The sequence below is a fragment of the Anabrus simplex genome, chromosome 6 (genome assembly GCF_040414725.1).
Source record: "Anabrus simplex isolate iqAnaSimp1 chromosome 6, ASM4041472v1, whole genome shotgun sequence".
NCBI lineage: Eukaryota > Metazoa > Arthropoda > Insecta > Orthoptera > Tettigoniidae > Anabrus > Anabrus simplex.
In genome coordinates, this window is record NC_090270.1 from 246,562,122 (window position 1) to 246,578,524 (window position 16,403).

The 16,403-nt window shown below is 35.6% G+C and overlaps 1 protein-coding gene across 1 annotated transcript in view; it reads right to left on the reverse strand.

The window, feature by feature from the left end:
* Positions 1 to 16,403, reverse strand: part of LOC136875698 (zinc finger protein 501) — a 63,666-nt gene that overhangs the window by 22,094 nt on the left and 25,169 nt on the right. Inside the window, exon 3 of the mRNA XM_067149259.2 lies at positions 3,348 to 3,476. Within this exon, the coding sequence (XP_067005360.1) occupies positions 3,348 to 3,476 (129 nt within the window). The remainder of the gene's footprint in view (positions 1 to 3,347; positions 3,477 to 16,403) is intronic.

The window sequence follows — 16,403 nt, forward strand, 5'->3', positions numbered from 1 at the left end:
TTGCCAAAGGCAAAAGGCAAGTAAAACCTGACAAACATTTAAAACAGCTGAACGCTCTAGATAAACATATTCAGTTCACGTTAGAATTGGAAGATAATCAAACTTTAAATTATTTTGATTTAACAGTCATTAGATGTAATAACCAGTTTCAATACCAAGTAAACAGTAAAAAACAAGTCTTACAGTACTGGTCAGCCTGAGGAGGTTAACACTGAAAAGAATAACATCTAAACATCTACAATCGAATTTTACCAGGGTACAATTTAGAAGAAGTGGAAGTATTGGGTTTAATGGTAGGGGCATGTGGCAGTATAAGTAGGTTTTTAATGAACTTCTGGTACAGATTCGGCTTACAGAAGCGCAGAATCAATCTTTTGGTAATCGCCACTTTACACGGATCTTTATCAATTTGAAAATCACACCTGTATTCACAGTAGTTCCATTTAATGTCCTAAGTGTATTGTTCCTTAATTTTTGTTTTGTTGTTAACAATCATGTTTCTTGAAAAGTCATGCAATTCTAGCACAATAGAGGCAAGCACAATGAAGTGGGAAAAGAAAGTAGTTAGACTTCAGTCAATGATGATCCAGCTGTGGTTCCAGAATTAATGCATAAGTTATGATAATGTTAATTAACAGTTTATGATCATATTTAATAGTTAATAAGACTCGCACTAAGGAAGGCCTTAAAGAGGGCAAAAGATGAATACATAATATTGTAATAAAACTTTAAAATATTGACTGGCTGATAATGTGTTAATTTTATTTTAAGTTTTACTGATCAATATGGATTAATAAGACTTTCTTCTATAATATTTGTGTGACATGAATTAAAGCTACCCTCATTTATTGGACCTATGTATTTGTGTACGGGGAATTTAGCTTCAACTATCATCCCTTGTTTGAATTGCCGATAATTAGTGTGACCAAACACATCTGCATATCTAAGACTGTTATCTGCTATTGTTATGTCAATAGCTTCGTTTATTCTCATTCGCTCATTAAGCGAGTTGATTGTGCGCGCGTGTGCAGATCTTTCTTGAACTGTGTGGTGTGCTGCTCTTTGCTCACAGCAAGTGAGTCTTGACGCAGCCAACCTCCATGATGGATGCAACTACTCGTACCCGTTGAAAGACCTTATGGAAGACACGATTGAGAGTTGGTGGGATGGAGTCTGATACTCCAGGCTAAGAGCCATGTAAATTACGGCTTTTGCCTTAATTTCAGTATGATTCGTATTTTACTATTTTACTATTTGCCATTCATTTATAATAAGTGTGATCTCTGAGTTACTGGGAGCATGTGCTTCATTTCAAAAATGACCTAAGAATGTAAGCTATGGGATTATATTAAATTGGACACTCAAGGATGTAAGTACAAATATCTTTTTAATTGTTTCGAAACTGTTCTACTGCCAGATTATTTGGAGAAGAAGAATCTGAGTAACACGCTATCATTGACATTAATATTGTGGGAAGTTTTGGCAATGCTGTCAGAATTTTATCAGGCCAACCTCGCAACTGTAATTTGTAATTACGCCTACTTTTTCATAGACCTGTCAGCGATGGTTTATTTATTAAATTAAACTGGAATTCATTCTGCATCTGACATTTTAATAATATAATTTGAATCCTCAAGATATTTAAAATGTAATAAGATTTTGCAAAATTCAACATTCCAATTGTAATTGATAATGGGGTAATTCTGGAACTCAGTATATGCACCTATGAGAAATAACTTATTCTATTAGTTTTATTTAATTGTGATTATCACTGCATTAACTTTTCTGTTTCTTAATGTTGTTGGGATTATTATAATTATTAATATTATTAATTTTGGTAGGTTGATTTCTTTCTATTTTTCCTGGTTCATGTTTGCAGTCTCTATTGCACTGCTGTTAATGTATTGACTGATGCTGTGTGCTAGTTTAATTTTCATGATGGAATCATTCTTTTACTCCTTTCAGGGATGGTTTATTTTCTGTCTCATTCGCACACTATCGTATTTCCAGGGCCTCCTAAAATTTAAATTAAATAACTGGCATTTTGGTCCTCTATTAATATGTTGATAGACGAAATGACAAATTAAAAAACTATACATTATTATTGTAATATCGTGGTTGTAGGGAACTGAAATTTGTTTCTCCCATTCCTTAAAGATACTTCCGTTTACGTTTCTCAATCTATTCATGTCCGTGTTTTCTTTTCTTTTTTTCTTTCTTTATTGTGTTACATTTATTTTATCTTATCTCCCGTGTATGCTATATTTAGTTGGCTTTGCCGGTTAATGAATTATGTTAGTTTGGGTTTGAAGCTGTAGGCTTCATTGTGTGTACCATTGTTCAGTTACTTGTGGAATATTAATATTGTTTTCCCTTCGTAATTTGTAACTTATTTGGGGAATATTATTTTTTGGTCTCCTGCAATTCTCTTGTCTGTTCATCTAATTATTTATGCGTGTAAAATTTTATTTGCTGTTGTTGCATTTTAAATTTTGTGTGTTACCATGTTTCTGGGATGATTGAAATGTTTATGTAGAGGGACTGGAAACAAACTTCAGTTTAGTCAGATTAATTGTGGACTACCTAGTTAAACTTACTGGCCAGTGGTATGATTAACTCTTAATTTATGGATCTGTTTAACATTTGTTGGTTCTGATGCGAGCTGCAGACTTCGCTTATTTTTCGATACACTGTAAGAATTACAGTAGCTTGTTATCTGAGTTTGTGTTCATAATTTTAATTATTTTAATAATAGACAATTGTCTCTTATTTGAATGAATTCATTTAACAAGAATAATTTTTGGGTGTAAGTTCCTCAACTTGCTTATTTTTGTTACATTGTAAGAATTATTTTAGGTTGCTATCTGAGTGTACAGTCATAATTTTAATCATTTTAAAAATAGATATTTAATACCTATTTCAAAGAATTAATTTTAACATCAAATTATTTGTTCTTGATTTTGTTGATTTTTCAACATATTGTAAGAAATCTTAAATCTTATTTCAGTATCATTGATTTTTTCTTTCCTAATTTTTTAAGTAAAGTTTGATTTATTGATTTTTTAATTTCATCTCTAACTTGGTAGCTCGCGATATTGACCTGGCAACCCTTCAAGTAGTAATTTAAGATCCTGTCCTCTAATTCTTTATTGTTCTCCACGTGGAAAATTTAATGCTACTGCCTCCAAGGTAAGTAATTTTGTGCCTTGTGCTCATATTGCCATATCATGTGTGTTTATTGTTGTGACTGTGTACCTTGGGTGTTGCAATTTGTGCTTTTGGTGATAGTAGGCCATCATTAAACTTGAAATTTTAGACTGAAAACAAGCAGTTACAAGAGCAATTACCTCAATTTCAACTTCCTCTTCCTTTTTGCTAAGTTCTTCATCTTCATTTGATTTTGGGTCTTGAGTTATATCAAGCAATTCAGTCTTAACCTCTCCCAGGTCATCAGTATGTAGTTGCACATCTGGCTCCTGGAAAACCGTCATCCAATTACTAATAAATAAAGCAAGTCAATATGAAATGAGCTATGAAGTTCTGCAAAAGGAGCTAATGTCCCAAACTATGGTAAGTATATTTACTCATTTCTACTCTGTACAGATCTGAGTAAAAAATCAGTGCATGCATTACAATGGATGGTACACAGGGTCAGAACAAAAGTTTTTCTAAGTATAATATCAATTCAGACTGCACTGCTGTGCAATGCTGTACTTTGACTTCATTATGATTACCAGTACTACTTCAGTCATGGTTTAATCATATAATTTCTATTCGATAAAAATAATTGTGTATCGCTCCTATCATAACAAACCACTTGACCTGGCTGCTTCAATATACATCAGTCAATCAACTGAAGAAGATTACTCAACTACAAATCAATCCTCAATAGACCTATACTTCACAGAATGTGCACAATTGCAACTGTTATGAGAACTGGATATCAGGATACTGTTCTATAAAATGATTTCCTTATTCTATTCAGTTTTTCATTTCAAACAGCTAATAAATTAACAAAGGTTATTTACAATAGGTACAAACATCATATCACAGTCTTTACAGCAGTGATGCCCAAACATTTCTGTTTTGGGAAAATTAGAAATATTTAACTTAACCTGAGAGTGGTGGCGCTGGGTATTTTGTGACCTGGCACAAATTTATTTTGTTTGATTGTGCTTATTTTTAAACTTAGAGAACTTGGCTGCCGCATATCTCTCCCCACATTAATTGCCTTTTATTTGAGGTCAGTGGCATTGTAGTGAAGGGTGTTCATTCTTAGAAAAAGGGATTATTGTCTAGCAATGCAATGAAGTTTCTCTTTAGAATCCGCGTCACCAGTCCCGTACACCAGCAGCAGTGTTGAGTGTATCCAATGACTTATTTTGTAACCATGTTAGGAATTCATTCAGTCAATCCCTAATCACCGAAATGATTTATCAAGAGTAGAGGCAAGGGTGTTATGTCTTTTACAGACTGTGGAGGAGAAAGAAGAAGTTTTAGTGAGAGTGAGAACGAATTTATTAGAAGTAGACTCTAACCGATACGGGACAGAGCGCTAATGAACTAGCAGAAAATATTAGTGATGATGATTTATCTCTTTCTCAACGGGTTTGGACCACAACAGGAAAGGACGATATTACAAACTGGACAAAAGATCCTCCTGCTAAAAACTCACGTACTCGAACCCACAACATTGTCACTCATTAACCATGAGTGAAACTTGCAGCAAGAAGATCCTGTCCTCTAATTCTTTATTGTTCTCCACGTGGAAAATTTAATGCTACTGCCTGAAGAAGCCTTGAGCATTTTTTTCATGAACGATAATATGTTACAACTCATTGCAAACTGTACGAACCTGGAAATTGAAAGAGTCAGGGGAAATTGTACTCACAAACGAATAACTTCTCAAGATATTGATTGTCATAAAGAGGATAATTATTTCCAGTAGCATAATTATTTTGGATGGACCCCTCCCCACCACCCAGGGATATACTGCAGCAAAAACATTACGTAGTTAGCAGGATCTAAGCCTGTCAGCTGAATTATGCAAGATAATGTGTTTAATAAAAATTATTCCTAACCATGACAAGTTTTTACTTTTATATGCTGTGAAGCTTATTAGTATTGGATATTTACATTTATTTTCGATAAAATATCATGCTATTGAGTTAATAAATCTAACACATCAATATATAATGGATAAAAATTCATAATTTTGTTATCGAAGCTAGTTCAATCATAGTAGACAGCATGTACCCCACGCCACCTCTCACATTGCACTGAGCGCCACCTGTCCAAGGTTAACACCGGGGAACCCTTGCTGTATGGCAAATATTTTAACCTAGGGCAATATATAAAATGGTGTTGTACGAAAACAAACCAAATTACCATCTATATATTTTGAAAGAGTCCTTATTTAACACCCTTCAAAGCAAGGTACTCAATTTTTTACTACTTGCAAAATTTGTTATTAACAGAAGCAGTAATTTTTATATTTATACAAAAGCATTTTCAATAATGATATTTATATTAATACCGTCTCTGCAAAGCACTTTTCAAGGACTCACTCTGAGCCAAAAATATAAACAGTTCTTCAAATATATAGTTCTTAATACTGGCAGTTCAATGTGATATTTGGGTTTATCTCTGGGAATATGAGAATTTGTTTCCTGGTCACAACTTTGATAGACAAACATGAAGTTGTTCTTCAATGGACAAAAGGTTATTTTGTTGTTTAGTTTGAATGTATCTCAAACATAAAAACACTTGTTCACATAAGATACAGAGAAATCAGAGGAATATATTTCGTAGACCACCAATTGGAAACACTGACATATGAATACAAAAGAGAAGTGTTTATCCAGAAAGCAGAGGGGCAGAGATACACCCTATGCATTTCAGTTTAGTACATATAAGAACAGGGAGTAAAGGAAATTTAGCATACATTTACAACAGGAGTCACAGTTTATGTGGAAGAAATTAAAATACCATAAAATCAATGATAATATCATATTATCAAAGTCTGTAGAAGAACCAGTCCTGTGAAGTAGGGATAGTGTGCCTGCCCCTTATCCAGACACCCTGAGTTTTATCCTGGCCCGTCCAAAGAATTTAACTCTGCAATGAGGTCTGAAACAGAGCATACTTAGCCCCAAGAGGCCTCCTGAGGAGCAGGCTGATATGACAGGCAGAGAACCTGATTAATGAATCCAAGCAATATGGGCTAAAGATGTTGACACATTGACTAAGAGATATTCCAATATCTGCAGGCCATCCAGTAAGTCAAGGTACCTTAACTCTCAAATTAGCAAGTACCTAATATCAGGCTTTTGTTCCATTGGTCCACTGGCACAGCCTTATATCAGGCATTTGGAAAGGCTCTTTATTCAATCACAATAATCAAACTTTTATATACAGTATCAAATTTATTGTACTGATTTGTGAAACACTGTCAAAAAAGTATAACACTTCTGCCCTTGTGCACTGCTTTCCCCTGTTGACACTGTGCTCTATAATGTTTCATGTTTTGTCTCTCTTTCTACATCTTGCTGTAATAGAGTTATACACAGTTTAGAGTTTCTGAGTGTGAAAGTACCTTTACTATAACTGATTATTTGTGAGATTGTATCACTGCTATTCGAGAAATATTCAATGCCAATTTCAGTGATGATGAGAGGCCAGATTTTGAGATCAACTGGAGAATATATCTTCAGGAATAGGTGAAGAATATATATTTTCTGCGGTGTAAATTGGTATTCAACAGCACTATTATCACAAACTAGAACAGTTCTGAAGGTTTGACATACGAGGAAGAAAAAGAATGACTCTCCCAACAGATTTCGAGTGAAGTGTAAAAGTAGGAACACAGTTGCTGTATACATTAAATGTTTTTCAGCTCAGAATGGTACTATACAGTGTATATAAGCTATGTTTAATACAAAACAATGCTCCTTTTATAAGCCACTTTTTTATTATATAAATATACACATGTAAAGTGCAGTGGATTTTTTAAAAGAATAAATCATTTAAACAAATTCAACTGTTTTTAGACAAGCTTTTTGGAAGACAGATAATTTTTTAGTAAAGTAAAGTAAATTATTACACAATTTTATAAATACAATTATTTATATGTATATATGTTAATGTCTTTTGGCAGAATTTGCACTAAGAATCTGCACTTAGAATGTGCAATGTCTGTAAAAGATCACTACCACTACAGGATAAATGACCACTAGCTTGAAGGTTAAAGCCAGTATGCACCTTATTTCTTTTTGGTGAAGACTGGAGAAATTATTGCAAAGTTCTCGAATGATATGGACAAAAATATCAGTTGAGGATCTCACGGCTGGTGTTAAGAAGAATGTCTGTATTTTCCAGGCTTACAGGCCGTGGTCTAGGAGCACGTGTTGGTCTCGACGTTTCACCACAGATTGCGTTCAGCATCTTCAAGGGTTCTGAATGACTTTGATGGCTACAAAGCTCTCAGAGAAATTCTAGTGAATCGCCAAAGTCACAAGGTCTATAAGAGACTATATCATAACTGACTTCGAATTCAGAAAATTCATTAACAATGTACGGGTATGTCAAGGATTTTTCGATGATACAGATCTGATCTGTAATGACCTAAATATCATTAAGCTTAGAAGACATACAGACAGACAGATAAGGGTAGAAAATCTGCAGGATGAGAAAATTAGAAATATATGCAGAATATTAGTGAAAAGTTCCAAAGAGTAGACAGTAAGTAGGTTCAGGACACAGAAAGAGAATGAGTGCAGAAATGCTGTAGTAGGTCAGCCTCATAATGCCCAAGAACACCTGTGTGCAAAGATAGGAAGAAGTAAACACTGCAGGTGGTTGGTGAATTGTTAGAAGAAGGTGTATCAAAACTTAATCCAAAGAAGAACTGATGCAGGTGGAAAACTGTATGTAGATGAAAGAAATAGAGCAAAACAAGTACTATAATAATAACAGGAATCAGAAGAAATCAGGGGAATATTTAGGAAGTAATTTGGAAAGCAGAAGATTTTTCCAAAATTAAACACACATTCTGCTGCACAAACAAATCCATTCAGAAGTTTAATTTGCAAATAGTTTGGAGAGTTCTCTAAAGCATAATAATTGTCAGAGACTAATAGGTATAATATAATTTAGTAGCTAGGGCTTTGTTCCTCATACTTATATGAACAAAACTGATATATCTTTGCTGAGATGAGTGGCACTGGCTTTTTGATCATAAATTCATGGGTTCGATCCCTGCTCAGCACACTGGAATTTGAAGGTGCTTAACTGGTTCGGTGGGTGATGTGGCAAGATCCACGGCTAAAAGTTGCATGCTCGGCAGGGAACAGGGACATATCCGCTGAATCAAAATTTTTTTTCAGTTGCCTGCCTCCAGAGGTTTATTTCTTTTTCAGCTATGTGTTCTGGATGTGTCTGACCTCTGATGTGAATTTTTTCAACTATGTTCTTTCAATATCAACACATAGCTGCCAACTTTTAGAAATCAAAAATAGGAAGATTTTTAATTCTTGGATTTCATCACATATATTGCGTCAAGGTCTAAGTGAAAAAAGGATAGGATAAAAGGCACGCAGACATACAGTTATAATGTGATTTGATCATTAAATTTAAAACCTTAAACTAAAAAAACATTAAAATGGTTACAAGAAAATGTACCTAATCACTCTCATTTATGACACATGCATACGAACATACAGTCGAACCTTGATATCTCGAAAATCCACGACTCGAATTTTCAATATCTCGAACTAACTTAGATTTTCCGGCCGTTTGTCCTATTCTTCATGTGTATTTATTTCTCTACTCTCTATACAGTTATACGAATTTCTAGATTTCTAGAAGCAAATAGTTCCTCCATTGAAGCAAAAAATACACAGTAATTCAAATTTTGTGCAACATTAACTGTGCAATACGGCATTTGCGGTTTGTGAGGAACAGTTAACAAGTAAAGAAAGGGTTCCAGTGGAGCTGGAAACTAATATGACGGGAACCAAAAAACTCGAACTTCTAGTGATCGGCAAATCGGCCAAGCCTCGCAGTTTCCCGGGTGTCAATTCCCGGTCACATAAGGAAGCAAGCCCAGAAGTCAAGGATAACAAGCTCCATTTACGAAACTCGCCTGCGTGGTATTGACGAAAAGTTTCAACGTGAAGGGAGGAAAGGTTAGCCGCAACAAGTAGAAGAGACTAATGGATTTTTTCCAAACGTGTTAACGGAGCTGTTTCTTATTTCACTACTGTGTGTACTGTATCCTGTCTTTTAAAAAAATTACTATAATAAGGATTATAATTTATAATTAAAGTGATGCCTAAAATAGAGTTTCTTTGTATATTTTAAGTACCGGTACCATTAAAAATTATGTGCTAAACGTGCACATAAACGGTATTCTCTATATCTCGAAATTTCAATAATTGAAATAAAATTTATCTCCCGAAGTGATTCGCATAATAGTTTCCTTTATTAGACCGTAAAATAAACAGAAATAGAATTTTATAGGTATCTCTGAACACTTGGAGGTAACGTTTGTTATGTTTTTGGGCCATAACGTGAAGAGAAAATACCAGAAACTGTCTGTCACCGACACAACTCCCTGAAATATATTCAACTCATTAAAATTATGAAGTAAGAATAAACAAAAATGCAGTGAAATACGCGAAACTAGCACATACAAAACAGATAGGTATTTCTAATACATTATTAACATATGACTTTGACACGGAGAAAAGCACAGAACTGCTAGAAAAAACACGTGGCATATAATTCCAACGAAATTATGCACAGAAACGATGTCAATCGTGCGCGAACCACACAATATGAAATGAATCGTCCCGATTAACTGAGTCTCTAGCCTCTCTTGCTTGTAGGACAATTGCCGTCCCGAATCCCCAGCCGTAAAGCACACATGCTGCTGTAGCGAGCAGGAAACACGATACACAAAGGCGACGGACGATACACTCGCGAAATAAAGCATCCAATAAAAACGCTTGAAAATGAGCTTGGGTAAATTACACAAGCACATAAGAATTTATCCTTTATCCTAGAGGAAGAGTATTGACTGTACTGGAGGTTATATTGGTCAAAAATAGGAAGAATTAAAAATAAATCGGAAAATCGGAAGACAAGTTAAAAAACGGAAAGTTTCAGGGTAAACTGGAAGGGTTGGCAGGTATGTCAACTTGTCATCCACGAGATGCATCATAAGGAATGCAACTTACCTCCGGGCAAGAATGACCTAAAGCCTATTAACCTCGTGCTGAAGGTTTAGCTCATCCCTTGGATGCAATAATATTGTTGTAGAAGGGATTTCTGGTGATACGATACTATATAAACAGACTTCTCTGATGCCACATTAGAACTCTGACCTAATTTATAATTCTCAGTCTTGAGTTCTGCCTTCATGACAGGAGTGTGTGTTTTCCGTGAATCATGAAAGTTAAATGGCATTTATTACCATACGCGTGTGTTCTGTAGTCCAAGCACAATTCATTATTTCCTTCTAAACTGAAGGGACCAGGGTTCAATTCGATTGTTTTCTTTTTCTTACATTCTTTCCTCCAAAATGTCTAAAAGGAATTACCGGCCCCCACCGTTACAGGAGTTTGATTTATGGGCTTATGGTAAATGAAATGTGGGAATTTAGTGGGGAGGATAGCGATCTTAGTGAAGTAAGTTCTGCCAAAGGGGAATTCGTAAGTGACAGGAATTTACCTGGAACAAATAATGCAGGCTTGAATGTACAGGGTTCGGGCCCAGCAAATGCGAATGTTCAGCAGTCACGAAAGAGACAACACGTGTTTGAGTCCAGTTCAAGTAGCGATCATGACAGTGACAGTAGAGATGAAATGAAATGGCATATGGCTTTTAGTGCCGGGAGATCCCAGGACAGGTTCGGCTCGCCAGGTGCAGGTCTTTTGATTTGACTCCCGTAGGTGACCTGCGCATCATGATGAGGATGAAATGATGATGAAGACAACACATACACCCAGCCCCCATGCCAGGGAAATTAATCAAAGGTGGTTAAAATTCCCGACCCTGCCGGGAATCAAACTCGGGATCCCTGTGACCAAAGGCCAGCAAGCTAACCATTTAGCAAAGGAGCCAGACGTAGTGATGATAATACTGATAATATGCCAACCAATGCTACTTCTTCATCAATCTGGACTGAAAAGGAACTGAGAAGATCCTACTTTGAACCAAAATTCCATCATGGTGTAAAGGGAGAGTTTTTAGGGTAAACAGAACCGAGCAAAAAATTTGCATTATTTTTTGATGACAAGATATACCACAACATAGCTGAGCAGGCAAATCTTTATTCCCTGCAGAAAATCGCACATAAAACCCACCTTAGTAAGAGGAAATGAAGAAGTCGAGACCAAGACTGGGTCACAGAAAATAAGGACGAGATAAAGCTTCTTATGGACATATTGCTGTTGCAGGGGACTGTACAGAAACCTAAATTACGACATTATTTTTCTCGCAATCGCCTGTTGGCCACATCTATTTTCTATGAGCTGATCGCAGAGAAGAGATTTTTGCTCCTACTCTGCTTTGTACATTTCTCTAATAATGAGGCATATAATGGACGAAACACTGGCAACCATGAATGAGTTAGCTGGAAAATTTATAATGCCCAATAATGGAGCAACTATATTCATATTATAAATTTATTCATTCAGAACAAATATTTCAGGTTCCCTATGGGAATCAACATCTTTATCATACTCCTTGCCATTGGACAATGATGTAGATATCTATATAATGTGCCATTTCACTGTGTACAAAGGTTTATCCGGAGCAAAAATGGCGGCTATGTCGTACGAACACCAGACATAGAACGTCAACATGTGCCTGAATGATAAGAGAATGATACTCCCGTCAGGTAAAAGAAGGGAAGAAATTACAGAAGGCGGTGAGAAAAGATGACATCAACATACCTGCCAACTTTACAAAACCAAAAATCAGGAGATTTTGATTTTTAAATCAGGAGAAATCAGGAGATACAATTGGTCAAAATTGCTTATTCTACATATCTTGCGCAACACAGTACTACGATATATTTATAACACTTATTGTCTCAAAGCCCGACTGTTGCTATACGAGGCTACAAGGCTAAAAATTACACATCTCTATTCCCTCACAGGAAGTGCGTGAGTGGGATGATCGGTCTCTGATAAGCCTACCGAAAATAGTATGAACTCATGCTCCAGATGTGTGAATCAGTCATGCACTTAGATGCCATTACTTAGCAAATGCATAGATTAATATATTGCATCAAGCACCCGCGCAATTATGCGAAGCGCAATGCTATTTGGATCAAATAACTAGCTGATGTACCCGTGCTTCACTACGGAATTCTCAGGAAGACTGTCCTTATAGTTTTCCCAACTGAAGTCAACATCTCATTACAACGACGCCAGTATGAATGTCGTGATTAAAAGCTATGATTTCATACGAAATATTCGATAAAATGAAAACAGTACATTTTCTCAATTTTTGCGAAAGGTACTACAGTGTCAATCTAACAGTTCAAAGTTTCAGAGCTAGAATGACCAGGCTGCAGACAGCCGCAAACACTCTTGTGTAATTATTCTGTTTAAGTGTGCACACTGCTCATTCAAATCACTACCTCCGAGTAGGGATCGAATAGCTGGAATACTATGATGATCCAGTGTGTAACGTACCAGTAGTATCAGAAAATTTATGAACCAGAAGAATGGCATGCTAAAGAAGAGAGATATAACTCCCCACTCCCCAGCTTCTTCCCGCCAGTATTCAGGCAGGCTGTTATACTTGAAACCCAGCAGTAATCCCGTCTATCGTAGATAAATGGCAGCAGAATACACAAAGCACATCACAACAAACAATGGTCAATGTAATGCTATTGTTGATCAATTTTATGAACTTTCTATATTGGAGGCCTTCACATTTAGTTTTCTTCTGAATCTGTGATATTAGAGCATCTAATGTAAAGTGAGTCGTCCTTTCTTTCATGACTCCCTCTTGTGGTATTATTCAAGCGATCGTTCCTTCATGACTTTCTTCATTATTATAATCTTCAAAATTTAATCACCATCACCACCAATATTATTGTAGTCAGAACAGTAAAACTGAATAAGCAAATTATCACAAAAATAATTTATTCTATTATTACCACCTATTCAATACAAGCCACGTGCTTCGTGGATGAAATCTACATAATACTATATACACTTCTCAGGGACATGTTTTGCCCCTTGTTAACGGCATCATCAGCCTGTAGGTAACCTTAAGGTCAAATGTCTGAAACATTATCTATTCATATATGGATTACAATGAAAAGTATGTTACACATTAATCCATGTATGAATAGATAATGTTTCAGACATATGAACTTAAGGTTACCTAAAGGTTGATGATGCCCTTAACAAGGGGCAAAAAATGTACCTGAGAAGTGTAAGTTATACGAATCAATCATGAGAAGTGTCTCTTGCAAAACTGAGTAAGACAAATAATCGGAAATTGCATTCTCTGTAACTTTTGTTATGTAGTATTTTTCAATATGACCACTAAGATAGGTAATTTTAAAAAAAAATTGGCACCTTCCCCTAAACTACCATTTCGAACAGAGTGAATAAAATTATTTATAGCATAGACTGTAGTTCCTTATTCCGTGACTTTACATACAATTCTGTTCACCCATTTTCTCGTACATCGGCGCTGATATGGACTAAGCAAAATAATAATAATAATAATAATAATAATAATAATAATAATAATAATAATAATAATAAAATAAAAAATCTAAATTCATAAATATCTCTGTTATTACAGGCGGTACGGTAAAAATGTATAAGACATAAATGATAGGAAATTGAATAATATATAACTTTAGTTATGTAGTATTTATCATTAGGGCCAATAATAACAAATATTTGAGAATTAAATTTTAGGCCTTCCCCTAAACTACCATTTCACTCAGCGCGAATAACATTATTTATGGCAACTTATTCCCCGACGTTATATACCGATTTTCATTAAATTCTCTTCAGCCGTTTTCTCGTGATGAGCCTGCGCACGTACAGACAGACAGACAGACAGACAGACAGACAGACAGACAGACAGACAGACAGACAGACAGACAGACAGAAATTACGGAAAATTAAAACTTATTTCTCCTCGTTAATATGGCCACGACCGGTACGGAAATATCATTCTTTTTAAATTCTGAGCAATGTACAGACAAAACATTTTATTTATATTGAGATAAATTAAAATTAGTCAGAATTGTCTCCAAATGGCTTCTAAAATCTCTAGAAGTCACCCGTCGTTATCATCGAAATTATGTCACTATATTACTAAGAAAGCGACTAGTCTCTAGAATCGACCAAAGAGGATGGAATCGACTAGACTGACGTGAACGAACACGAACATAGCACGCGAGAACGAGAGATTGACAATCGATATGCGCGTCGCGATATACAGGTTTCAATAAACATCGCACATTCGCGCACATTTCTCGCATTAATAAACTTCGATATTTCGTTTGAAAGTGGCCATTGAGCGAAGGACTTCCGGCCACTGACGTAAAAAAGCTGAAATGGAGGGATTTGAAAACAAATGTTTGAAGTTCACCAAAAAATCGGGAGAAAAGATATTCGGGAGGCGGGAAAAATGTCGAAAATCGGGAGTCTCCCGCCTGAATCGGGAAAGTTGGCAGGTATGCATCAATATATTGTTAAAATATACTTACTGAAAGGAAAAAATTTGTTGAGGAATACACAGGACTTTTGGAGGAAACTGACTGAGAAGAGTAAAATAGATAAGAGTCGGGATAACTAATAACAAACATCTTCACAAGCAATAGAAGCCATCGGCGAGATAGAATTTCTAACATTTCTTAATATAAAGCTACACAATTTAATTGGCAGAGTACCGTAGTACTACGTCACGGGAGACCAGCACGAAATTGTATACAACAAAAGGAATTCAATATTAAGAAGTCACCGAAGAATAATAATTGTTGCGCAAGGAATAGAAAGAATTATATTGCGGTTTAATGGAAGCTTTAACAGGCGTAGAGAAAGATTCTAAAATATCATAAGCCACATAAGAAGCAACAATCAGACTAATAAGTAGCTCATAGTAGGCTTTTTCCCAGCAGATGATGAAATTGACCATGTTGATATGTTTTTCCGTGTTCACCACACAAGAAACCAGCTACGTCATGTGCTAGACGTACAGAGGCAGAGGCTGCCTAGATTAAGGTATCACGATTGACAAGTCCAGCCCCATGAGAGTTGGAGATGAACGAAGACCATCCCAAAACATTCCCAACAGGCTAATGTGATGCCGTGAACCCGGAGACCACATGTCCTAATCAATTGGACATGTGACAGCAGCATCGAGAGCGGGAGGAAAAGATAAGTCTTGTCACTCTTTTAGTAAGTAGTTTAGATATTTGTTATTTGGAAAGTGCCATGTATGTTTGCATTCTTTACTCGAAAGTGCTATTTTTAAGTGTCCTATAAGAGTGATGTTACATGAATGATTATCTGAATTCACAGTATCAGAGACTAGTAGGTGATCTTCTAACATGCACGGCAAATCCATTCGTATAGGAAGTGATTATCCAGTGATAACTTATTTTCTTTTTGCATTCGTTATGTTGCCCTTGGTGAAGGAAAGCAGGTTAGTTCATGTAAATGCGATATTAAGCCATATTGTGTTTGACATTAGGTCTATTATAATGCATCTATAATCAAGCTGAGGTAAGATATGATCATGGAAAGGTTGTTATAACATCGTTGCAACACATAATGAGATAATTTATGGAATTCGAAGAAAGTTTGAGATTAAAATAGGATATTTGATGGATGAATAACGGCAAGGATGTAATGTGCATCAAGGTAAGGTGAACTGTGATGTTGTTACAGTATTAAGATGAGACATGAGGCGCGTTATATGAAATAAATGAATTGTATAGGAAGAATAGTAATATAGGAGTGATGATGATTATTATTATTACATCGCAAATGAAGAGATAGATGCTATTCGAGATAAATAATAACATAATTGGTTCTCAAACATATGTTAATCTTTCGGGAAGCTTTATACAATGTCCGTTACAATCCAAACATCGTAACTAACTTAGCAACTACTTAGATGATATTAGGAAGGCAACTGATGTCTGTAGAATTTCCTAGCCATAGGTACTTTTACGCTGGTAAACTAAGCTCAGAAGTTTATTTACTTACATGATATGATATCACTGGTGACATTCATAATTAATGGTTGATGATAACAGTTAGAGTCTTCTCACAAACCCGATTGCCTAGTACTTAATTGAATTAGTTTAGATGCTTGTTAGATGTGAGTGATGGTTTGAATATTAGGACACATAT